This window comes from Rana temporaria, chromosome 11, assembly GCF_905171775.1.
Source record: "Rana temporaria chromosome 11, aRanTem1.1, whole genome shotgun sequence".
NCBI lineage: Eukaryota > Metazoa > Chordata > Amphibia > Anura > Ranidae > Rana > Rana temporaria.
The window spans coordinates 145,014,303-145,040,579 of NC_053499.1; the positions used below are offsets into that span (position 1 = coordinate 145,014,303).

Genomic DNA, 26,277 nt, shown 5'->3' on the forward strand with positions numbered 1-26,277 from the left:
ATGTTTGTGTACAGCGTTGCGCCACTGCGCAATTGTCAGTTAAAGCAACGCAGTGCCGTATCGCAAAAAATAGCCTAGTCAGAAAAGGGGGTAAAACCCTCCGGAGCTGAAGTGGTTAATTGAATAAAGCTGTAAATAAAGCTCTTGGCAGTGGCGTGGCGCTTAAATTGGCCTAAATAACCTTTACCCGAAGACAATCACAAAATGGAAAGTTACTTTTCCTTTGATAAAAGATTTACAACTTTAACACCTTCCAGCAGAAAAATACCCCACTTTATAGGACCAGAACAGAATAAAAAATAACAGTGCGAGTCTCACATGGTACATTTTACAGCCTCTGGATTGCGCTCTTATTTGGACTCGGCCAGACATCTGCTACAAACCATAAAAAATCTATAAAAAGGTTTAGGAGGCGAGCACGCGGGTGCTGTATACTCCAAGTGGAAGTTTACTCGCTGTTATGCGCTCCACGTGGGATAGTAAACACATGAACCATGAGGAAATACACTTTATTCTCTTCAACTTTTCTCACACTTTTCAAGAAGAAGAAGAAAAAGAAAAAAAAAAAAAAAAAAAAAAAAAGAAAAGAAGAAAAGAAGAAAAAAGAAAAAAAGAAGAAAGAAAAAAAGAAGAAAGAAAAAAAGAAGAAAAAAGTAAAAAGTAAAAAGTAAGAAAAAAGAAAAAGAAAAAAAAGAAGGAGGAGGAGGACTCCACATTGAGACTATTAGGGCCCTTTCACACTGGTGCGTTTTTCTCACGTTTTTGCGGTAAAAATAGCGCTATTAAAACGCCCATAAAACGCCCCCCATGCCCCCTCCATTGACATGAATTAAAAACGCGGTAAAAACGGAGCGTTAAAATCGTGGTAAAACACCACGATTTTACCGCGTTTTTAATTCATTTCAATGGAGAGGGGCATGGGGAGCGTTTTAATAGTGCCATTTTTACCGCGAAAACGCGGCAAAAACGCACCAGAGTGAAAGGGCCCTTAAAGGCGCTAAGCTCACCCTCAGAAAAAAAAAGGACACAAAAACAATATTTATTACAAAATCATATTAAAAGTATCGAGGTAGAGGCCCCATAATAAAAGCATTACCAGCAGTAAAGAGAAATAAAATGCAAACGTTCCAGAGAAAAATGAGGTTTCATTACACTGAAGGACATTCCCTAGGAGCGACTGCAGAAGAGGACGGTGATGAAAAAGGGTGGGAGACAACCGGCAGCCCCATACTATGGTATTTCTCTCACCTGTGCCCCTTGAACCCCTGAAGAAGCATATTCTGCAAAACGCGTTGATTTTAGCACCTTCCTTTGTCTTCCTTATACTTTTTGAATTTTATATGCTGGTTAGCATTATAATCTAGGGAAGGTGCATGGGGGGGGTTGCTGTATCGTTGTACCATGAATGTGAATACAGTTGGTAATGCTTTTATTATGGGGTTTCTACCCCGATTCTTTTACCATGATTTTGTAATACTTATTTTTACTAATGTTGTGTCATTTTTTCCTGAGGGTGGATTTGCTAGCACTACGTGGTTGTAAACCTCAGACATGAAATATGAACAAAGCACATCCCTGTATAGTGTGTACTTGTCTCAATACAGAGTTCTAAGGGCTTGTTTACACTTGCTGCAAAATGTGGCACTGGACACACTTTTTTAAAACGCTCAAATCCCCTAACACTAAATAAATGGTTAGCTTACAGTCCTGTTTATACAGTGCTTTTGCTTTGCTGCAAAATTATACCCCATGCCGCTTTTTTGATGCGTCAAAGTATCTCCGAAGCCTCCACAGAAGTCTATAACAAAGTTGGCTTGAAGCACCTGCAGCATTGGAGAGGCTTTTATTCAGCTTTAGCTTCCCTTTCTTTTGGAGGTATATGCAGGTATGCCTGGGAAACTAAAAAGCAAACCTTTCCGTCCAGATTTAAACACCAATAGAGCCATTGATGGGACCATTCATTTCAAAATATATGTATTCCCGAGGAAGAAGATATTGGAAACAAAAATTATATACATTATATAAAAGGCTATTCTATGTATTCCGCCTCCTTTTTCACTGGATAACAGAGTAAGCTTTCAGAGGCAACGCAACATAAAATTTCTAGCTCATATACTAAGACCCCTTTCACACTGGGTTGTTTTGCCGGCGCTATTGCGCTAAAAATAGCGCCTGCAAACAGACCTGAAACTGCCGCTTCTGCGTCTCCAGTGTGAAAGCCCAGAGGGCTTTCAAACACTGGAGCGGTGCGCTAGCAGGACGGGAAAAAAAGTCCTGCTGGCCGCATCTTTGGAGCGGAGTGTATACCGCTCCTGCCCATTGAAATCAATGGGAAACCGCGGCTATACCACCGGTAATGCGCCTTTGCAGAGGCGCTTTGCGGTTGTTTTTAACCCTTTCCCGGCCGCTAGCAGGGGGTAAAACCACCCTGCTAACGGCCGAATAGAGTCACGAAAGTGCCAGGTAAAGTGCAGCTAAAAATATTGGCGCTTTACCACCAACGCCGCCCCAGTGTGAAAGGGACCTAAAGGTTTGTGGACACCCGACCATAATACCTAGACGAGTTTGCCACTAACCCCTCCCACCACTTTATGGCTCTAACTGCAGGGTTATCCTCTAAGGACTACAGAACATCTCCCCTTATGTTATAAAAGATGTTCTGGGATCCCGTCCTGGAGTGTGACAACAAGGCTGCTTCATAGATCCAGCAGAGTGTGTGTGTGTGTGTGTGTGTGTGTGTGTGTGTGTGTGTGTCACCCTAGGACAGGAAGTGCTAGTGGCAGGATCACAAGGTGAAATTGAGGGAAAGAAAAAGCCTGAAAAAAAGAAAACGAATGTAGCCACCACATCTAAAAAGGACTGGTAAGCTGCAATATGTTATTTCTCTTTTTGGGTTTAGATACAACAGGAAAAAACAAAACAAAACAGTGGGTAAACCATGTGCTGACAACTGATAAAGGACGGTGCTGTGGGCACTTCCTCCGAGTCTTATATTGATCTAGTAAACAAGGCCTGAGAGCATAGCAGACACACGGCAATAACTTACCCATGTGTTACAGTTTCTCTAAACTCCACCTCCCTGAAAAAAAAAAAAAAAATATGTATAAGTGACCCGGTCACAGAGCAGTTTACTGATGGAAGGCTTCACCTAACCCAATGCCAGGGCATTGCAGCGGAGCAACATAACCCAGAAACGCGCTGATGTAACATACCCTTTTAAATACAGCGCTTCGGATTTAAATGGTATTAAATCCACTTAAAAAAAAAAAACTTGTTGACAGAGAAGATATTTATTCTGCCATAAGCGCTTCCTCCTGCCTGTCCGCTGTTATGTACACAGAGTCACGCATGAACAGATCAGTGTACATTTACCGCTCCAATCTGTGCCGTGGTGATAACACACCCCCGAGAGCGATGTCATCACAGCCCAGTCATTGAAGCGACAAAAGACTAAATCCGGAAGGAAGATGAGGTGCCCGGGACCTGCCCGATCGGTGACATCGCAGCACTGGAGGTACAAGTCTGCAATTATGTGCGGTGTGTGCCAGCACCTTATGGCACGATGGATACGTTTCTGCCTGTATTTCACAGCATTGAGGACACCATTGATCCCGACAACAAAATGCCCAGTAGTGACTGGTCCTCTTTAAAAAGATAAGCGTTTACAAGTTTGTTGCCTAATGTGCCTGATTCACTACTTGTATTTTCAAAATATCTTGAATAAACTTTCTTATGCAATATTTACAAAGAATTCCCTTCTCCACTGTGACCTTCGCTCCGCCCAACATCTGTTCAAATCACTTTATTTTCTACAAATTCTTTTTAAAATGCATGGTAACCCCTTAAAGTATTTCAACAATGTATTCCTTTAGTAATAAACCACACAATTAACAGAACAGTTTGCTTCCATGAGCTTGCCGATTAGAACCACAGGACGCTGTGTTGACGCATAGCATGCCTGAACACCTATAGTAAGGGGGCGTGTCTTGCTGCCGACATAAAACCTGGTCAGCCCTGCTCTTTAAATGGCAGTGGTCTTTCCCCCTACTGACCTACACATTATTCTGCTTCCAGCTCTCCCTGCTGCAGTTAACCCCCCACCCATCCCCATTCAGTACCGCCTTTGACCCACATTGTCCTTCATGTCATTCTGTCAGTCCTCCCAGCTATAGACACCACCCAGGCAGCTCTGTTCTACTTAACAGCTTTCCTTGTCACCCTCCCCACCCCCTGTAGACATGCCTCTGACCAGCCACGGGCCATCGTACAGAACCCTGGGGGGGGGGGGGGGAACAGACAGTTGTAAAACTTTTATTTTTAGACCACGCACCCGGTTTCCCGCACTTCTCTGGTGATTCGGTAGTTCCAGTCCCGTAGATAATCGTTCTCCTTATCGAACTCTCGCTCATCCTCGCCAATAGTGACGGTTAGGCGCTTCTCCTCAAAGTCTGGCTCCTGTTCCTTCCGCATGGTGGCTTTCTTCAACACCTAAACAAGAAAAAGCAAAGCTCGATTCAGAGACAGGACATCCGCCTTCTACACAGACAGATCGAGACACTACACAGATCATAAAATCTGGACAGGAGTCTGTTGGTCACCACCCCCAACAGAAAAATAAAAAAATCGATCTTGCAACTAAGCAAAGGCCAGCTGACAGAGTGATGACATCATTGGTTATCAAAAGAGGCATTGCTTACAGCGGCGGTCTAAATCAGAATAATATGAGTGAAGGGATACTCCACCTCCTTAGCATGTCTGAGTCCTCTCTCCCAGGCGCTCTCTGATGGTGGTTCCAGAATCGGGGGAGGAAGAAGCTCCTCGGTGACCGGAGCGCCCTGAAAAGACAAAAGATCATGTGTTACAACAAATTTCAGATTAAACCCAGGAACAAATGACAGCAATAAACTGATAGAAGGCCAGAGATATGCACATGGTGCTCCATTAGGTATTTAGATATTACACAGAGGTCAGACCCATTCCCTCCATTTCCGGTAATAGGAGCGAAATCAATCAACCTTCTTCCCAAAATACAAACCTGATGTACCAAAAATCTCACAAAGAGACCCCTAGCAGTCAGACCACAATCCACCCTGAAGCTCGGAGTGGCAGCTACAGGGAAGAAAATTAATTTTTGGAAACAAAATTTTAAGTGGCCATTTTCCTTGCTGTCATTTGGAAACAAGTTCACCTTAAAGGACCACTCCTAAAAGCAGAAATTTCCTGGGTCTTTACACCTTCTCCGCCCATTGCGAGGTTCCTGCCATTCCTGTACAGAGTTTCTGGGTCTGTACACTTTCTCTGCTCGCTATTGAATTATGAGGGGTTCCCACCATTGCTCACCTGAGTTCCCAGGTTCCTACACCTTGCAGTGCCCATTATGAGGGGTTCCCACCATCCCTGTGCCAAGTTCCAGGGTCTGTGCGCATCGAGGGATTCCCATCATCCCTTTACCCAGTCTGTACACTCCCTTTCCTCATTATGAGGGGTTCCCACCATCCCTGTGCCAAGTTCCTGGGTCTGTGCACATCAAGGGATTCCCATCATCTCTTTACCAAGTTCCCAAGTCTGTACACTACCTTTCCCCATTATGAGAGGTTTCCCCTATCCCTATATGGAGTTCCTGGCTCTGCACAGTTGCTGCTGTGGGAACACAAAGGTGAGCAGGGACACAAAGCTGGCAGGATGACATTGACAGAGGAGGGAAAACTCACTGTTGGAATGACAATCTATAGGAAGCTGGAGGGTGAGCAATAACTGAAAACGTCATGTTGGGGTGGAATAACACGTTAAACAGTCCTGGAATGGGTACTGAAGAACAGAAGTAGAGATTATGCGGCTATTTTGCAATCACATCACAACTTACCCAAGGGTTCTGAGGCAACTGTACCCCGCCGGGGCCTGTGCCATTGGCAGAAAACGGGTCAGGTTTAGAGATCAGCGAATAATTCCCCTTATCGTTCATGCCAGGGTGTATGAACCGACAGCTCATTCCCCATGTGCAGTTCCCTGGAAAACACAAAATTGGTCACATCAGTGAGGTCATGAGAATTGGACAGAAGATTAAATTCATTCAATAAAGTGGAATACAACTCAGAGTATACTGGAGGTTGTCCAGCTCAGGTTTACATCTACTATAACCAATTGTGGACACTGGGCACACAGCCCACTTCCAAGACAACTTCATGAAGTGGCATGTAGTAGATCCCATTGATTGCAGCTTACCCCACTCACTGACTGCCAATTCCCACCTGTCAAAATGACAGCCTGGCATTGCACATGGTTAATTCATCCTGCAACTGCCGACCGGAGTGCCAAAGAGAAGAGGCTGGAGGGGACCAGTTGCATAGATGAGAAAAAGTATTAAAAAAAAATAAAAAATAATAATAACATAGACTGAGCAGGCATGCCATTAATTGCAAGAGACATGCAAGGTCTCCTTTGCAAAATACACCCACCTGTCTGGCTACAGCAGCTGGTAGTGATCGCATGTAAAAACCCTGACAGGCTGGTTGTACTAAAGTTGCTTGATCGATAATTCGACCAGTTCAGCAGGAAAAGACTATCAATCTGTCTGTGGATGACCTTGCATATCCAGCACAGTCCCTATGAGCCAGGATGACCATTACGTCATCCCGCTCCACCCAGTGGAGATGTCTGAAGACTGGCACTCAGTAAGAAGATGCCAGCGCAGGAAAGGGACCGATCCCATTCAAAAGGAATTAACTTTAGTGCCTTTAGTTCTGTTTTAATCAGTTCTGGCCTGGGCTATAGCAAAATGATGGCCTGGCCGGACTTTAGTCAATCCAGGTGGACGTCATGTGACATCTTCCCGGATGGGGTCATGATGCGAGATATGTCAACGGACACAGACAATAAACTCATCAGTGTACTGGCCCACTACCGGTACCATGTGATCACTGTGACCAATCACATGACAATTGTGAACAATGGATGGCTTCCTTTTATGCCATCCATTGTGTACAAATTGTGTTGCTATCTGTAAAATGGTCACAGTGATCACATAGTCATTCAGGAAAAAGCTTCATAGCAATGACATGCATTGCTATAAAACAATCATAATGTAAAATAAAAACAGATCACTTTCCCAGAGTAGTACAATGTTACTGGTGTTAATATTGCTCTGGTCACAGTACAAGTTAAAAAAAAGGGGGGGGGGGGTTCTCATTTTTGCAATTTCTTAATTTTTCAAAAAAATAACTCCAAAAAGACTCAAAATGCCTCCTACTAAATACCCTGGACCGACCACTTTCCAAAAAAACCCCAAAAAAACAAAAAAAGGGTTAATTTGTACTGTCCTGACTCGGGCCTCAAGCAATGAGAAAGGCAGTCAGTAGCACCAGCATTGATTTTTGGAGAATATATATATAGTAGGGCTGCAACTAACGATTATTTTCATAATCGATTAGTTGGCCGATTATTGTTTCGATTAATCGGATAATAGCCTTAACAAAAAAAAAGCATTTTTACATTTTTTTGGGCCAATTTGTTGTTGGGCAGATTACAAAACAACACAAATTGATGCAAAAACACATTACATGCTTTCCGGCAGCTTCTCCATTAAAGTATATTGAACCAAAAAAAAAAAAAATAGCACCGCTTTGCGTTATGTCCTTTCCCTTTCCAAATACGCAGCAGCTGAAAAAAAATCATGGATGTGAACGTGTCCCATAGGAAAACATGTAAATGAACTGTACTGTGTTTCTGCAAAAAGCACCAAAATCAGAGGTGTGAACTCCGGCCTGAGACGTTTAGTAACATAATGGGGTTAAAAAAGAAGTACAAAAAGAGCAAATAATCGCTACTGTAAGGGGTTAATTTTTTTACTGTGGGACAGTGAAAGTAATATTTACAGTAGCGATTTGCTTTTTTGTACTATAAAAGGCTAATTTTAGTTTTTTTTTAACCCCAATATGTTACTGGCCGATTAATCGATTATGAAAATTGTAATCGATTAATTTCATAATCGATTAATTGTTTCGGATAGATATATATATATATATATATATATATATATATATATATATATATATATATATATATATATATATATATATATATATATATACATACACACACACACACACACACACACACACACACACACACAGGTTAAATCTTAGTTCTACAGACTAAATATATACTGATGTGGGTAATTTTTCACTAAAGAAATGTAGCAGAATAAATTTTGGCCTAAACTTAAGAATGATTATTTGCACAAAAAAAAAAAAAAATATATATTATATATAATAATTTTTTTCCCCCTCCAAAATGTTCGGTCTTTTTCGTTTAGCAAAAAAAGAAGAAAAAAAAAAAAATCAGGGCCGATTAAATACCACCAAAAGAAATCTCTAGTTGTGCGCACAAAATGATAAAAATGTCATTTGTGTACAGTCATTCAAAGTGCAACAGCGCTGAAAGTTGAAAATTGGACTAGGCAGGAAGGGGGTAAAAATGTGCAGTATTGAAATGGTTAAGAGCGCAAAATAGAAAATTGATTAGAGTATATATTTTTTTTATTTTAGTAAATGAGGTCACTTTACACAAAATAAAAAATAAAAGTTTTATTTGAAAATAAAGTAATACAGATATTGCATTACAACGTTCTCTTAGGTAATGACCAAGGTATTGCAGAATAAAAAGCCCATAGCAGAGTAAAGTTGCTTTGCTCCATAGGAGGGTGTACAGGGGTGAGAGGCGAGGTGGTTAAATAATCTGTAAACAGGCACAGAAAAAATGGGGAAAACCCCGCTGCACGTGGCCCCAGGAGCTTACACTCTACAGATCACAAGCAGTCAATGTTGTTGTCCTTTTATTGCTCATGCATACCTGTAGTGAATGAGAAAAAAAAAAAAACCCCGCTCTCTGTACCAATCAGTCATAAGACCAGCAATGGCATGCTTGCAAAAGACACTTAGAAATAAATAAATACAATTGGGAAAAACCAGAGTGCGGCAATTAAGCAGCACGCCCAGTGATGACCGACGTCCACACTGCAAATGAATGAGAGCGCAGGAAGTGACAACAATGTAATCTGTCCTCCCTAGTATACAAACCTGCAAGGACTCTACTGAAAAATGTTTAGGGCGGGGATTTGGGGTGGGCAGGGCTAAACTGAATCCTCCAAAGATCACACCTGCTTAACCCCTTCCGCACTTACTGCTGGGAATAAATCATGTCACTGCCAGGGACAGTTTTTTTTGCTCACATAATGTGTGTGTAAGATTATCTATCTATCTATCGCTATATCTATCTATCTATCGCTATATCTATCTATCTATCGCTATATCTATCTATCTATCGCTATATCTATCTATCTATCTATCGCTATATCTATCTATCTATCTATCGCTATATCTATCTATCTATCTATCGCTATATCTATCTATCTATCTATCGCTATATCTATCTATCTATCTATCGCTATATCTATCTATCTATCGCTATATCTATCTATCTATCGCTATATCTATCTATCTATCGCTATATCTATCTATCTATCGCTATATCTATCTATCTATCGCTATATCTATCTATCTATCTATTACACACGTCAAAAGTATTGGGACACCTGCCTTTACATTAGGGCTGCAACTAACGATTCTTTTCATAATCGATTAGTTGGCCGATTATTGTTTCGATTAATCGACTAATTGGATAATAGCCTTAAAAAAAAAAAAAAAAAAAAAAAAAAAAAATATATTGCATTTTTTTTAGTTTTTTGGGCCAATTTGTTGTTGGGCAGATTACAAAACACAAATTGCCACAAAAACACATTACATGCTTTTCTGCAGCTTCTCCATTGAAGTATATTGAACCAAAAAAAACAAAATAGCACCGTTTTGCGTTAAAAAGTCCTTGCCCTTTCCAAATACGCAGCAGCTGAAAAAAAATCATAGTAGTGTGTTTTTGCAAAAAGCACCAAAAAACAGAGGTGGGAACGCGGCCTGAGATGTTTAGTAACATAATGGGGTTAAAAAAAACAAAATAAGTACAAAAAGAGCAAATAATTGCTACTGTAAGGGGTTCATTTTTTTATAGTGGGACAGTGAAAGTAATATTTACAGCAGCGATTTGCTTTTTTGTACTATAAAGGGCTAATTTTTTTAACCCCATTATGTTACTGGCCGATTAATCGATTATGAAAATTGTAATCGATTAATTTCATAATCGATTAGTTGTCGATTAATCGATTAGTTGTTTCGGCCCTACTTTACATAGACACTCCTAAACCTTGTGGACAGCCTTCCCAGAAGAGTTGAAGCTGTTATAGCTGCAAAGGGCGGGCCAACTCAATATTGAACTCTATGAACTAAGACTGGGATGCCATTAAAGTTTGTGTGTTTATATAAAAGGTAAGTGTCCCAATACTTTTGACGCTGTTTCTCAGATCTTTATTTTTAGTACACACAGACATAACAAAAAGGGACCAAAGTTCCTCTTTCACCATGAATGATGACTCTAGAGTCATTGCTCTCACTCTGATGGGTGTTGTAATACCCAATAGGTGGGGCACAAAACAGATTGTCTACATATGCACACCTGATGCTCATGTGTGGAGGGAAGGGGGCGTTTATTGGAATAAACTTTTTTTTTTTTTTTTTTTATTCTTGCCATCAGTTTATCCCTCTGTGGTCACAGTGCAGGTGACAGGTTCTGTTTTAGGAGACATCCATCACCTCTACACATTGATGAAGCTGTGCGAGCACAGACTGCGCCAGATCAGACGATTACCTGAGCATAGTGGCTGGAGATTGAGAGCCGTGAACCTGCAAGTGCTCAGAATTGAGGACCTCCAGGTTCATTCTTCACAGGGGAGGGTCTGGACGTTCTTCTGCCACTCTCAATCCCCACCATGGAGCTCCTGGGCACCCAATAGGGACCGATGAGCCTGGGACACATGGCAGGGAGGTACTTACCTAGCATTTACAAGTGATCAAGTAGCTCAGTGGTCATTAGGATGAGCTCCGGCGTGTTTACACCCCACGTGCAGAGCCCACCTGCGCTAATCACAGGCAGTGAGACATTCTCTGCAACCGTGCATCGGGACAATGTCTCACTGCCTGTGATTAGCGCAGCGCCAACTTCCTGGTGGACTCTGCACGTGGGGGGTGTGAACACGCCGGAGCTCATCCTTCGTGGTCATCAACCCCTGTCCTCAGGGCCCTCTAACAGGTTTGCAACATAACTGAAATACATCACAGGTGATATCATTTGCTGCTCAGTGACTGCAGTATTCTAGTCTGCATCTCCCCAAGGCAATACATAAAATCTGGCCTGTTAGTGGGCCCTGAGGACAGGGTTGATGACCACTGAGGTAGCTGAATCACTTTTACAAGCTGTAGCGTTTATTTTTTTTAAACTGTACTCTAGGATAATAAATCCATTGACTTCTGGTAATAAGTACCGCCCACTTTTGCACTCCTTGTGCAGGATGACTGGTCTAGTCTCCGCCTTCTCCTGTAGTGTTCTGCAGGGGGTGGAGCCTGCTGGATCCCTCCCACAGCTCTGCTCCATGCACAGCACAGTGATGTCGTCACTGCTAGTTTTACAGAGTAATATCTGTATTTGTAAAGGTATTAGGAGCACACAAAGTGGATTAAGATCATTTGTGGCCATCAAGGAATACATTTAATAGAATGCCTTTGTGCCCGGAGTTCAGCATTGAAGCAGCAATTCCTGATGGGGGAGGGAGGAGGGGGCCTCCATAGCACCAAAAAGCCACAAAGCACAATGCAATGCTTCATTCTCTCCACCAGGCTGGCAAAAGAGCCGATCAAGGAGCTTATCTGAGCAAGACAGAAAATCCCAGCTGAACCCCGAGTTTATGAGGAACTAGTGAAAGGAAGAAACAATAGGACAGTCATAATAATGTATTCATATGTAAAACGCTGTGTGATCATCTCCTTCCTCCTCCAATCAGAATCCACCTTCTAATGGATGCTGACGCAAACTCAAAAAGAATGACACCAAGACAAAGGAACAGAAGAAAGTGAATCATCCACAATGCTCTGATGAAAATGCCAAGGATATTGCAGAAAATGACATCACAGCTCAGGTATGTCCATAACATCAACGTGTGACATCATCATACAAGACAGATTGCAGAATGAAACATGTGACTGTGCAATACAAGGAACAGAAAATGTATACATAAAATCATTGCAACATTTGTGGAAATCATCATTTACATTCTATTTATATGTAATGTGATCATCATAGTGCACCCTCCCCCCTCCGGATCAGCCCCAACGCCTGCACCCTCCCCCCTCCGGATCAGCCCCAACGCCTGCACCTCCCCCCCTCAAATCAGCCCCAACGCCTGCACCTCCCCCTACTCAAATCAGCCCCAACGCCTGCACCTCCCCCCCCTCAAATCAGCCCCAACGCCTGCACCCTCCCCCCCCCTCAAATCAGCCCCAACGCCTGCACCCCCCCCCCCTCAAATCAGCCCCAACGCCTGCACCCCCCCCCCTCAAATCAGCCCCAACGCCTGCACCTCCCCCCCCCCTCAAATCAGCCCCAACGCCTGCACCTCCCCCCCCCTCAAATCAGCCCCAACGCCTGCACCTCCCCCCCCCTCAAATCAGCCCCAACGCCTGCACCTCCCCCCCCCCTCAAATCAGCCCCAACGCCTGCACCTCCCCCCCCCCCCCTCAAATCAGCCCCAACGCCTGCACCTCCCCCCCCCCCCTCAAATCAGCCCCAACGCCTGCACCTCCCCCCCCCCCTCAAATCAGCCCCAACGCCTGCACCTTCCCCCCCCCCTCAAATCAGCCCCAACGCCTGCACCTTCCCCCCCCCCTCAAATCAGCCCCAACGCCTGCACCTTCCCCCCCCCCTCAAATCAGCCCCAACGCCTGCACCTTCCCCCCCCCCCCCCTCAAATCAGCCCCAACGCCTGCGCCTGCACCTTCCCCCCCCCCCCCTCAAATCAGCCCCAACGCCTGCACCTCCCCCCCCCTCCGGATCAGCCCCAACGCCTGCACCTCCCCCCCCCTCAAATCAGCCCCAACGCCTGCACCTCCCCCCCCTCCGGATCAGCCCCAACGCCTGCACCTCTCCCCCCCTCAAATCAGCCCCAACGCCTGCACCTCTCCCCCCCTCAAATCAGCCCCAACGCCTGCACCCCCCCTCTCAAATCAGCCCCAACACCTGCACCCCCCCCCCCTCAAATCAGCCCCAACGCCTGCACCCTTCCCCTCCTCAAATCAGCCCCAACGCCTGCACCTCTCCCCCCCTCAAATCAGCCCCAACGCCTGCACCCTTCCCCCCCTCAAATCAGCCCCAACGCCTGCACCCTTCCCCCCCTCAAATCAGCCCCCAACGCCTGCACCCTTCCCCCCCTCAAATCAGCCCCAACGCCTGCACCCTCCCCCCCCTCAAATCAGCCCCAACGCCTGCACCCTTCCCCCCCTCAAATCAGCCCCAACGCCTGCACCCTTCCCCCCCTCAAATCAGCCCCAACGCCTGCACCCTTCCCCCCCTCAAATCAGCCCCAACGCCTGCACCCTTCCCCCCCTCAAATCAGCCCCAACGCCAGCACCCTTCCCCCCCCCTCAAATCAGCCCCAACGCCTGCACCCTTCCCCCCCTCAAATCAGCCCCAACGCCTGCACCCTTCCCCCCTCAAATCAGCCTCAACTCCTGCACCTTCACCCCTCGGATCAGACCCAATTCCTGCACCTTCACACCTGATAAAAGATCACATGGGCTTTACAAATAATTAAAATCAGCCCCAACGCCTCCCCCCCCCCCCCCCCCTCAAATCAGCCCCAACGCCTGCACCTTCCCCCCACCCCTCAAATCAGCCCCAACGCCTGCACCTCCCCCCCCCCTCAAATCAGCCCCAACGCCTGCACCTCCCCCCCCTCCGGATCAGCCCCAACGCCTGCACCTCTCCCCCCCTCAAATCAGCCCCAACGCCTGCACCTTCCCCCCCCCCAAAAAAAATCAGCCCCAACGCCTGCACCTCCCCCCCCCCCTCAAATCAGCCCCAACGCCTGCACCTTCCCCCCCCCCCCTCAAATCAGCCAGCTGCCCCGCCTCTCCTGGCCCCAGCGCTGCCAGCATACCTTAAAGTTAAAAAAACGTTACTGCCAGTCCTTTCTCATACACTACTCCTGTGCCATCCTCAATGTAAATGGAAACCTCTAAATAGCTCAATTAACGCCGCTCTTTCTGGATACTTTCCTCCTCCCCGCTCTGCCTCCTTGAGTGTAGCTTTTGTTTGGAGGAGAGCGGTCATGTGACCGTCAACGAATCAGCAGAGGAGAGCAGTCACATGACCAGGTTCACGAAAGAGCGGCGTTAATTGAGTTTTTTTAGATGTATGAGTACAGGCTGACAGTGATGTTTTCTCAACTATAGAGTATGCTGGCAATGCTGAGCCAGACTGGGGGTCTCCTGGGAGTGCAGCGGGGGCTTTATAATAAATGGGGGTCCGTGTGCCATGCAGGGCACTGTAAAAAGTTTTTTTTTTACTGAAACCTTCCTCCTAAAGTTAGGGTGTGTTGTACGCCTGTGCGTGTTATACGCCGATAAATACGGTAATTTAGGGTACCTTACTATCTAAAACGTATTCTATTAGCGCGACTAGTCCTTTTATATGCTGCGACTATAGAACTCCTTTAAATAGTATTATGAAGGGTCTTCAAGAAGTTTCCGCACTTTTATATTTTCGCTGGAAATAGTGAGGGCGGAAGGAATAGTAATTGGTCGTGTCCGAGTGTGTCATGTGACAAGTCTGTCTGAAAAGCCAGCTGACCTTGCATTTGAGTACGAGTGATCATTTGTTTTTTAAATAATAATAATAATAATAATAATAATAATAATAATAATAATAATAATAATAATAATAATAATAATAATAATAATAATAGCTAAAAACGTGCAGAAACTTTTTGGAGAGCCCTCGTAGATGAGATATTCTTACCTTTCATGAAGAATCGGCAGGTCATTCGCGGTCTGGTTTTCCTGTCATTGGGATCCTTTACCTCCCCTTCCTCTAGATCATCGTCCTGAGAACATGGAACAAAAGAGATATTACAGGTCAGTACCGCCAGAAAAACAACAAAATTGAGGAGATACAATCAATATATAAAAAAAAAAAATAAAAAAAAAAAAAAAAAAAATAGTAGGCACCATGTGGCTGCAATCCTGCCGGCCACCTGCAACCGCGGCCACCAGAGCCAGAACAGGATTGGTGTTTAAACACACCAATCCCTGTTCTCACAGTAGAGGAGAAACAGATATCCGTTCCGACCAAGTAGGAACAATTATCTGGCTCCTCCTCTAGTCCGTCACAACCCCCTCACAGTTAGAAACACTCCCTAGGGAACACACTTAACCCCTTGATCCCCCCTGTTAACCGCTTCCTGGCCAGTGACATTTACACAGTAAAGGTGTCCGATGCAATGTCACAGTTCTGCTAAACATTGCCGCCATTAATAAAAAACAAACAAAAAAAAAGTATTCCCCATTTTGTAGACGTCATAACTTTTGCACAATCCAATCAATATGCTTCTGGGCATGTCCCCCTGCTGAGGATAACCTCCCAAAGTGTTACATAAATCTCAGTATCGTAAGGACAGTAAATATTTAAGGCATCTTTTTCCCTTAAACAATCTTTTGTATATAGAACGCCTGCAAAAGTATTCTCAAGTGGAATCTAATTTTTTTTCCCCTTCTAGTCTTGGAGGGGTTAGAACCTTTGTGAAGTTTTTATTTGTCATAAAGACATGAAAAAAAAGTGAATAGCCGACACCCTTTCCATCCCCGTGGTCCCTACTGCATCTGGGGATGCTGAGCTGTCAGTGCCCCGCAAACCCATCCACTAGTCCAGGGATTTCAATTCCCTGCTCTTCCTCCTCTTCACTGTGCAGTGCTTCCAGGACAGATCAGAGCGATGCTCTGCGATAGAACTGACCAATCAGAATAGCTTTGGTATATCCCAGAAGCGCTGCACAGAAAAGAGGAAGAAAAGCATTGATTTCAAGTCACTGGACTGCTGGACAGGCTGTGGGGCATGGAGAGCTCGGCATCCCTGGAGGGGGGAGAGATGGGTGTCCGGTGTTAGTCTTGGAGGGATTCAAAGGTTTATTATTGCGTCATTCTTGGTTGAATTTTCCCCTCACTTAATTTATGATCAATAGGAAAGGAGTGAGGGGAAATCTTCATAAAAAAACAAAAGTTTAATTGGAGTTCCTCTTTAATTAAAGGAGTTGTAAAGGTAAAAGTTTTTTTACCTTAATGCATCCTATGCATTAAGGTAAAAAAACATCTGACAGCACCGCCCCCCCCCCCCCCCCCCCCCCCGAGCCCCCGTTTTACTTACCTCACCGTTCGAAAGTCCCGGGCGCGTGCTTGTCATCCTGCTCGGTTCCCAGCCTGGCCGTTGATTGGCTAGGCTGGGCGGATTGATAGCAGCGCAGCCATTGGCTGGCGCTGCTGTCAATCACAGCGGATGACGCGGCGCGCCGGGGGGCGGGGCCGAGTGATACAGTCGGCGGCTATGGCCGCTGCTGTATCACGGGAGCGCGCTCGCAAAAACTTTCCACCATGCGAGGGAGCTCGCATGAACGTGGAAAGCTTTTGCGAGGAGGAGCCGAGACAGCCGAGGGACCCCAGAAGACACGGATCCGGGTCACTCTGTGCAAAACGATCTGCACAGTGGAGGTAAGTATAACATGTATGTTATTTAAAAAAAAAAAAAAAATTGTACCTTTAGTGTTCCTTTAATGCAGTGTTTCTCAATTCCAGTCCTCAGGCCCCCCCAACAGGTCAGGTTTTCAGGATTTCCCTCAGATGAAAAGGCTGTGGTGATTACTAAGGCAGTGAAACTGATCAAATCACCTGTGCAAAATAATGGAAATCCTGAAAACCTGACCTGTTGGGGGGGCCTGAGGACTGGAATTGAGAAACACTGCTTTAATGTAAGCAGTGAATTAAATGTGCGTTAAAGCCCTAACTACTGACTTCTATGTGACAATAGTGACACCTAGTGGCATGATCAATAATGCCTTTTCAACATACATTTTCCAGGGGCACCTTGGGTGACATCTAGTGTCAGAATTAGGTAACACAAGAAAGCAATTATTGGCTCAAATCTGCACACCAAGAGAAACTGCAACAATGCTTGCAGTAAACTACAGCAGGGGTTGGCAACATTGTACCACAAGCAACATCTACAACAGATCCAGTGATAAGATCGGCCCATCAATCAAGAAAGTTCCCACAACTTTGGCACACAGGGAAGAGCGCTTCTTTGCTACAAAAACGACAGAGCACAGCGCCAAAGTCTAATCACTTTCACTGAAAAGTAAATAAAGCATCACTCAATAGGAAACCTTCTACAAGGGACATTCAGGTGGGGCGCCGATTCCTCTAATCAGCCACTTGAGGATTTCGGGCCAGCGGACATGTCCGATGAGTCGTACTAACCATCGGACATGTCCGTCGGACAGGCTTCCAGCGGACAAGTTTCTTAGCATGCTAAGAAACTTTTGTCCGCTGGAAACCTGTCCGCTAGGCCGGAAAACTGTCCGGTCGGCCCTACACACGGTCTGACATGTCCGCGGAAGATGGTCCGACGGACCAGTTTCAGCGGACATGTTCGGTCGTGTGTACAAGGCCTTAGTGTTATTTCCATTTGCAGCTTCCTTCTCACAAGTAATCCTGACACCAAAAGAAAAATGGTGACGTTGAGAGAGCTCCAGTGATTGAGAGCCTCAGCTCTGTTCCTGTGTAAAAGGGGAGAGGGGCGTGTCCCTTCCCTCCAATAAGCTCTCAGCGCTCTCCTCACTTAGCTCTGCAGAATGTAACTTTAGCTCTCTGCCCCCTTTTCCTGACAGCTCAGAAGACCTTTATAATTCAGCACTTTGAACAGATACAGTGATGGCTGCAGATAAACACGTACAACTTATGTAGGAGTATTTGTTTAATCTCTGCATCACCTAAGGCCAGTCACTTCACTGGGTGTATGTAAGAGTTTACAAACACTTAAAGCGGGAGTTCATCCATTTTTTTTTTTTCTCTTTTCCCCTTAGATTCCTGCTCGTTTTGTCTAGGGGAATCGGCTAGTTGTTTTAAAATATGAGCAGTACTTACCCGTTTTCGAGATGCATCCTCTCCGTCGCTTCCGGGGTATGGGTCTTCGGGAGCGGGCGTTCCTTTATAGACAGTCTTCCGAGAGGCTTCCGAAGGTCGCATCCATCGCGTCACTAGTAGCCGAACGTCGGTGCGGCTCTATACTGCGCACCGACGTTCGGCTTCTTTCGGAAAATCGTGACGCGATGGATGCGACCGTCGGAAGCCTCTCGGAAGACTGTCAATCAACATAGGAACGCCCAGTCCTGCAGCCCATACCCGGAAGCGGCGGAGAAGATGCATCTCGTAAACGGTAAGTACGGCTCATATTTTAAAACAACTAGCCGATTCCCCTAGACAAAACGAGCATCCATCTAAGGGGAAAAAGTGTTATGTACGGGTGAACCCCAGCTTTAAGTTCACTCAATATTGGACAGCTGCCGGACACTTTACCTATTCGGCAGCTGTCTGTTGCCGACTGGAGTGGGGTTCAGGGCATGCTACAATAAATGCAGCATGTCTGCACTTTAGCACAGCCCTGGGTTGTGTTGCAATGCAATTGGAACAAATAGGAAACAATCGTTTGCTGCGTGTCCTTGCGGTGACAGAGCTTTACAATGCAGTAAAACGTCCGTCACCATATATACAGTGAGGAAAATAAGTATTTGAACACCCTGCTATTTTGCAAGTTCTCCCACTTGGAAATCATGGAGGGATCTGAAATTGTTATCGTAGGTGCATGTCCACTGTGAGAGACATAATCAAAAAAAAAAAATCCAGAAATCACAATGTATGATTTTTTTAACTATTTATTTGTATGATACAGCTGCAAATAAGTATTTGAACACCTGAGAAAATCAATGTTAATATTTGGTACAGTAGCCTTTGTTTGCAATTACAGAGGTCAAACGTTTCTTGTAGTTTTTCACCAGGTTTGCACACACTGGAGGAGGGATTTTGGCCCACTCCTCCACACAGATCTTCTCTAGATCAGTCAGGTTTCTGGGCTGTCGCTGAGAAACACGGAGTTTGAGCTCCCTGCAAAGATTCTCTATTGGGTTTAGGTCTGGAGACTGGCTAGGCCACGCCAGAACCTTGATATGCTTCTTACAGAGCCACTCCTTGGTTATCCTGGCTGTGTGCTTCGGGTCATTGTCATGTTGGAAGACCCAGCCTCGACCCATCTTCAAAGCTCTAACTGAGGGAAGGAGGTTGTTGCCCAAAATCTCGCAATACATGGCCCCGGTCATCCTCTCCTTAATACAGTGCAGTCGCCCTGTCCCATGTGCAGAAAAACACCCCCAAAGCATGATGCTACCACCCCCATGCTTCACAGTAGGGATGGTGTTCTTGGGATGGTACTCATCATTCTTTTTCCTCCAAACACGGTTAGTGGAATTATGACCAAAAAGTTCTATTTTGGTCTCATCAGACCACATGACTTTCTCCCATGACTCCTCTGGATCATCCAAATGGTCATTGGCAAACTTAAGTTGGGCCTTGACATGTGCTGGTTTAAGCAGGGGAACCTTCCGTGCCATGCATGATTTCAAACCATGACGTCTTAGTGTATTACCAACATTAACCTTGGAAACGGTGGTCCCAGCTCTTTTCAGGTCATTGACCAACTCCTCCCGTGTATTCCTGGGCTGATTTCTCACCTTTCTTAGGATCATTGAGACCCCACGAGGTGAGATTTTGCATGGAGCCCCAGTCCGAGGGAGATTGACAGTCATGTTTAGCTTCTTCCATTTTCTAATGATTGCTCCAACAGTGGACCTTTTTTCACCAAGCTGCTTGGCAATTTCCCCGTAGCCCTTTCCAGCCTTGTGGAGGTGTACAATTTTGTCTGTAGTGTCTTTGGACAGTTCTTTGGTCTTGGTCATGTTAGTAGTTGGATTCTTACTGATTGTATGGGGTGGACAGGTGTCTTTATGCAGCTAATGACCTCAAACAGGTGCATCTAATTTAGGATAATAAATGGAGTGGAGGTGGACATTTTAAAGGCAGACTAACATGTCTTTGAGGGTCAGAATTCTAGCTGATAGACAGGTGTTCAAATACTTATTTGCAGCTGTATCATACAAATAAATAGTTAAAAAATCATAAATTGTGATTTCTGGAATTTTTTTTTGATTATGTCTCTCACAGTGGACATGCACCTACGATGACAATTTCATACCCCTCCATGATTTCCAAGTGGGAGAACTTGCAAAATAGCAGGGTGTTCAAATACTTATTTTCCTCACTGTAGTGTGAATTCGCCCTTAAATGTGGGATATAGCTCATAGCCTATGCCCTACTTTTATCTGCATATGAACAAGGACTTTGGGGGTGGAGGGATGGACTGGAAGAGTTTGGATGATCTCATGATAGCAGCACTGCCTAGCCCAGAACAAGTAAATTACAAGATACTCTTTATTGCATCCAAGGTAAGCAATTTTATTTTTACGAAACTGAACACCCTACTTTACAATGCAAAATGTTAAATAGCTCCGACCCCAGAGTAAAGGAGAAAGATAACCACACGAGAAATTAAAGAGCCGCAATTCACGGCACAGGCTGGGGCAGAAACGGCACTTTGTTTTGTTTCTTCCCCACGCATGCGCCGTGGGGATTTTTGGCGGACTACAAGTGAAATATCTCCTAAACGGTGAACGTTTAGGAGATATTTCCACTACCTATTAGGTAAGCCTAGAATAAGGCTTACCTCTAGGTAGTAGTAGTCCAAAAGTGTTTACAACCACTTTAATGTCCCCGATTGGCTGAGGCAGAAAGGTGGGTGGAGAATGTCACAATGGGGTCGATTTAATAAAACTGGAAATTCTGGCGCAGCTCTGCATGGGAGCCAAATCGGCTTCTTACTTGAGCTTGTTCAATTAAGCTTTGCCAAAAAATCCTGGAAGCTGGTTTCTATGCAGAGCTGCATCAGATTGTGTACTCTCCAGTTTTAGACCCCCATGTCTGCCTCACCCAGAACACAAAGCCTCCTGTGAATAGCTGAGACGGGAAGTCCATGTCTCACCGCCAGAACACAGCGATGTACAGCGGAACCTCGGAATTTGAGCATAATCCGCTCCAGAATGCTCGTAATCCAAGTACTCGCCAGAAACGGCCCGAGGACCCTTCAGCTGACCTCGGAAAAACGTTGTTCCCCGAGATCAGCCAAGCTGTCCTCGGGACTTTCTGTGCATTTCCCAACACCGCCGATCGGCTGCGATCAGCGTCATTTGGCTCCGGCGCCCACCCCCCCACCTTGGGCCAAACGCGGTACAACAACGATTTGGCCTGAATCGTGCTCGTTTTGCGAGACACTGGCAAACCCAGTTACGATTTTTAACGATTTTTTACAGTGCCCGTATTGCAAATCGCTCGTTAACCGCGTTACTCGCAATCTGAGGTTACACTGTATACTGTGTGTAGCTGAAGATACATAAAGGTTAATACAGCATGAAGAGCAAGCACCGTAAATAGCTTGACCCAGACAAGCCATTTAGAGTGATATTAAAACCTCAAGTTAGGCTTTAAACTCCAATTTGTTACCAGGTTGATATTTTATATAAAAAACACTTTATATCGTACTCACATCAATCTCCCCCTCATCAATCTCTCCATCGTCCTCCTCATTCTTCTTTTCCTTTGGAGCATCCCCATCTTTCTGGTCCTTTTTTGCCTCCTTGGCCTCCTCAGGAGACTCCTCTTTGTCCTTCTCGTCTTTCTCATCTTCGTCGTCACCACCAAGTTTCTCAGATTCGTCCTCCTGATTCAGGCCAGCGGGTTCCTCTGGGACCTCCTCATCGTAATCCAGTTCATGTTCATCCAGTTCCCGCATGACGGAGGAAGCCTCATCCCTCAAGTCATCGTTGGTGTCGTTGTCTTGGCGGACAGCGGGAGAGCGGGGCTCGTCTCGGGTCAGTTCGCTGCCGGAGCCCAGAGATTTGATCTCACTCAGACGATCTTCATCGTCCAACAGAGGAGACTTGATGGGGCTCCTGTCTGGTTCCTCTGGAGAGTCTGGATTGTCCTTGATAGAAATGTCCAGTTCTCGGTCATCCTTCGGGGAAGAGTCGATGGCTTTAGAGCTGAGATTGGAAAGGTCTCTCTCTTCTGTGTCAGTTTTTGGAGAAAGATTATCCCATGGCATGGGCGAATTCAGCTCTGGGGATCCCCTGTAATCTGGGGAACTTTTACTGTCTAGGAAGTCACCCAAGGGAGTTTTGGGAGAAGGGTTATCCCATGGCATGGGGGAGCCGAGTTCTGGGGAGGCTTGGTCATCGGGAGAACCTTTATTATCTAATGAATCGCTGTACATGGCCTTTGGGGAAGGGTTCTCCCATGGCATGGGGGAGTTGGACTCCGGAAAGGCCCCATCTGGGGAACGTTTATTGATCAGCAAATCACTACTGTTCTCATCTCTGTCCAGATCATGGTCCGACAAGAGGTCTCTGTCCTCATCTTCATCATCTGTCAGGTCAGGTAAGACTTCCTCTGGAGAAAGGGGATCTCGTTCAGGACTGTCAGCTGCAGCCATGGGTCAAACGTACCTGAAAATAAGGAAAAAAAAAGGAGGGTAAGTGGATGTGAACGTCCAATAGATATTTCATGTTACTGTCAAAGGGGAGCCGTTTTGCTTTATGGAAACGTCAGTACACAGCAGGGCCGGACAGGGGGCGTTTCTCCATTACATACACTTTAAATAGGAATTCCAAAGATGAACCGAACTGATGTTAAAAATGCTTTCGCCCCCATCCTAACACATATGCCAACTAACCTGTGTGAGTATTGGGACGCCTGTCTTTACATGAACTTTATTGGCATCCCAGTCTTAATCGGTAGGGTTCAACATAGAGTTGGCCCACCCTTTGCAACTATAACAGCTTCCACTCTTCTAGGAAGGCTGTCCATAAGGTTTAGAAGTGTGTCTATGGGAATGTTTGTCCAGAAAGTTCCTCCACCCCAAACTCCCTCATCCATGTCTTTAAAGCGGTAGTTCCCCCTCAAAAAAATTGTTACCCTTAGATTGATGCTCATTTTGTGAAGGGGACTCAGCTAGTTTTAAAATCGAAGCTGTACTTACCGTTGTAGAGAGCGATCTTCTCCGCCGCTTCCGGGTATGGTCTTCGGGTCTAGGCGCTCCTTCTTGATTGACAGGCTTCCGACGGTCGCATCCATCGCCTCACGATTTTCCGAAAGTAGCCGAACGTCGGTGCGCAGGCGCCGTATAGAGCCGCGCCGACGTTCGGCTTCTCGTGATGCGATGGATGCGACCGTCGGAAGCCTGTCAATCAAAATAGGAACGCCCAGTCCCGAAGACCCATACCCGGAAGCGGCGGAGAAGATCGCTCTCTACAACGGTAAGTACAGCTTCGATTTTAAAACTAGCCGATTCCCCTAGACAAAATGAGCCTCAATCTAAGGGTAACAATTTTTTTGAGGGGGAACTACCGCTTTAAGGACCTTGCTTGGTGAAATTGCTGGAGGCAATTTAGAGCACACACTAATCATTAAAGAAGAAGTAAACCCTGATGGGTGTTACTTCCTCTTTGTTTCCCAGCAAAGGTAAAGCATAATGGGCTACTATGCATCGCATAGTAGCCCATTATGTGACGCTTACCTGCAGGAGAAGCCCGCAATGTCCCCGTCTTACTCGCGAGCGGCCATTCCAGAGCCACGAATTCCAGCTCTGCGAGTGGCCTGAGTCACGGGAGCCTCCACTCATGGCATGACCAGAGTTAGAAAGGGCACATCTGGCGCATACACAGAACAAATCGCCGTACAGCAATTTGAAAATATCTCCTGGACCTTGCAGGTCTGGGAGATATTTCTTGCACCTACACGTAAGCCTTAATCTAGGATTACCTGTAGGTTAAAGTGGTTGTTAAGGGTTTACAACCACTTTAATGTGGAACGTATGCTCCTTACCAAGGAACATTTTTTTTACCAAGATGCTGGGGGTAAAGTTCCCCTTTAAGGCTAGTAATCCTAGAATTCCACTTTAAGGACTCATTTACATGGCCATATTGATCTATACAGGATCTTGCTAAAAGCAGGAACCAACAAAAAAAAGCTGCCTATACACTGTACACATGTAAGGCTTGTGCTAGGTTGACACATGCACTTTGACCCTATTGGCTGCTGCTCAGGGCCGACATGTAAACAATATGTGCTGTTGATTACATGTTGGCCTTTAAAGTGGTTGTAAACCCTTTGTATGGACTTCTACCTATAGGTAAGCCTTATTCCACTTTTGCCTATAGGTAGTGGAAATATCTCCTATACGTGCGCCATCTAGGAGATGTTTCACTTGCACTGCTCTAGTTTTGATTCAGCATGGAGGGTTTCAGTCCTCTGCAGAGAGACTCCTGCTTCCACAAATACATTTGGGGGAAATGGCGTGACTGACCTGTCTTACATGGGTATCTGCACCCCCCTCTCCCCTGAAAGGTGCCAAATGGGACACCGGGGGGGGGGTGGGTTGGTTTCCGAAAAGTGGAAGTTCCATTTTTGGGCGGAACGCTGCTTTAACCATGAAAAAAAGTCTAGAATTATGCAACGTGTACTTACACTGGCGACAAAAGTGTACTTTTGTCGCCAGCGGTTTAGACATTAATGGCTGTGTGTTGAGTTATTTTGAGGGGACAGCATATTTACACTGTTATACAAGCTGTACACTCACTACACAACATTGCAGCAAAGTGTCATTTCTTCAGTGTTGTTGTCACATGAAAAGATATAATAAAATATGAGAGAGACCTTTGAATAGAAGATCTTAGGGTTTTGCAGCCCCTCACAATGAGAGGACAGAAGAAGCCAGTGATCTACACTGACAGGTGCTGCAACAGTAGAACGCCATCACCGCCTGAAGACGCAGGAAGTGGGGCCCCTGTGAAGTGACAGGTCACAAAGTTTATTAGAAATCACTGCAACAGACGGTTAAGCCGGCCATAGATGGTTCGAATCTCAGTCAGTTCAGCAGGACAAGCTGAGATTCGAACCATGTATGGGCAAGGCTGAGAGATCAACTTGGATACAACCAGCCTGTCGAATTTTTGATTTGATTATTACTACATCTATGGCTGGCTTTAGGGCGAGTTCACAGCTTGTGCGGTAATCAGGCGACCCCTGAAAACTCCACCTATCCCGCCTCCAACCCAACAAGTGATCTTTTACCACTTTCTCCACCAATCCATCCCTCATGGCCTCTTGCATTATTTGCCCCCCCCCCCTTTTTTTTTTAAAGATTGTAAGCTTCAATGAGCTGGGCCCTTCTAACCCTCTTATATTGTACTATAAGTTTATATTGTAAATCTACGCAAAATGTTGGTGCGATAGAAATCCTATATAATAATAATCATAATAATAGACAAAAGCCAACCACCATGACACCCAACATAGCATCTTGGCACCTGGAAGGGACATCCTGGTGCCATGTTGGGATACCTCTGGATACCAGCACAGCAAAGGCATCCAGAAGTGCCAGCAGTGACCAGCCCACGGCATCTAGAGTAGGTCCTAAACAGATTGGGGCAGCCAGAAAAGGGCGGCCTCCCTGGTAAGGGGGAACCTAGACCCTACCTACAGGCAGACATGTTCCACCTGAGAGGAGCCTTCATCACCCAGATGCAACTTCGAGGGCCAGAAACTGTAAGGCTGAGTACGAGGGGTGAGAGGAGCCTTTCAACTGCTATTGGAAAAGCATCATCCCCACTCGAAGTCTAGATCTAGCAGGTTTAGTTAATTTTCCAATCGCACACCTTCCTGGATTTTAAAACAGCCAATAAGTGCAAAAATGGGTGCTGAAGCGATCACCAGCTGGGAACTGGAACAACAATCATACGAACATACTCGCCAGCACACCGCGGATCATATAAAACGTCCAAAAGTTTAATGCAGTGAAAACATCACAGGGATTGCAACATTTCGAGGCCGCGCAGGACCTCTTCGTCACTTGCCTGACGAAGAGGTCCTGCGCGGCCTCGAAACGTTGCAATCCCTGTGATGTTTTCACTGCATTAAACTTTTGGACGTTTTATACGATCCGCGGTGTGCTGGCGAGTATGTTCGTAAGGATCTAGCAGGTGCCTGGACTGATAGGCCTCTCACCTCCCCTCCCCACAGATCAGCACTCCAATGAGCATGAAGGAGCAGAGCAGAAGAGCTGCTGATTGACAGA

The 26,277-nt window shown here is 45.6% G+C and overlaps 1 protein-coding gene across 3 annotated transcripts in view; it reads right to left on the minus strand.

The window, feature by feature from the left end:
• The window catches only part of ZC3H18 (zinc finger CCCH-type containing 18), a 119,371-nt gene that overhangs the window by 78,384 nt on the left and 14,710 nt on the right, over positions 1 to 26,277 (minus strand). For 2 of the 3 annotated variants that reach the window (XM_040329371.1, XM_040329372.1), the window contains exons 2-7: positions 21,691 to 22,648; positions 14,953 to 15,037; positions 5,864 to 6,006; positions 4,743 to 4,835; positions 4,331 to 4,488; positions 3,047 to 3,079 (exon numbers count right to left, since the gene is read on the minus strand). In XM_040329371.1, the coding sequence (XP_040185305.1) occupies positions 3,047 to 3,079; positions 4,331 to 4,488; positions 4,743 to 4,835; positions 5,864 to 6,006; positions 14,953 to 15,037; positions 21,691 to 22,635 (1,457 nt within the window). In that variant the 5' untranslated portion in view covers positions 22,636 to 22,648. The remainder of the gene's footprint in view (positions 1 to 3,046; positions 3,080 to 4,330; positions 4,489 to 4,742; positions 4,836 to 5,863; positions 6,007 to 14,952; positions 15,038 to 21,690; positions 22,649 to 26,277) is intronic. The other variant, XM_040329373.1, reaches the window with a different exon arrangement.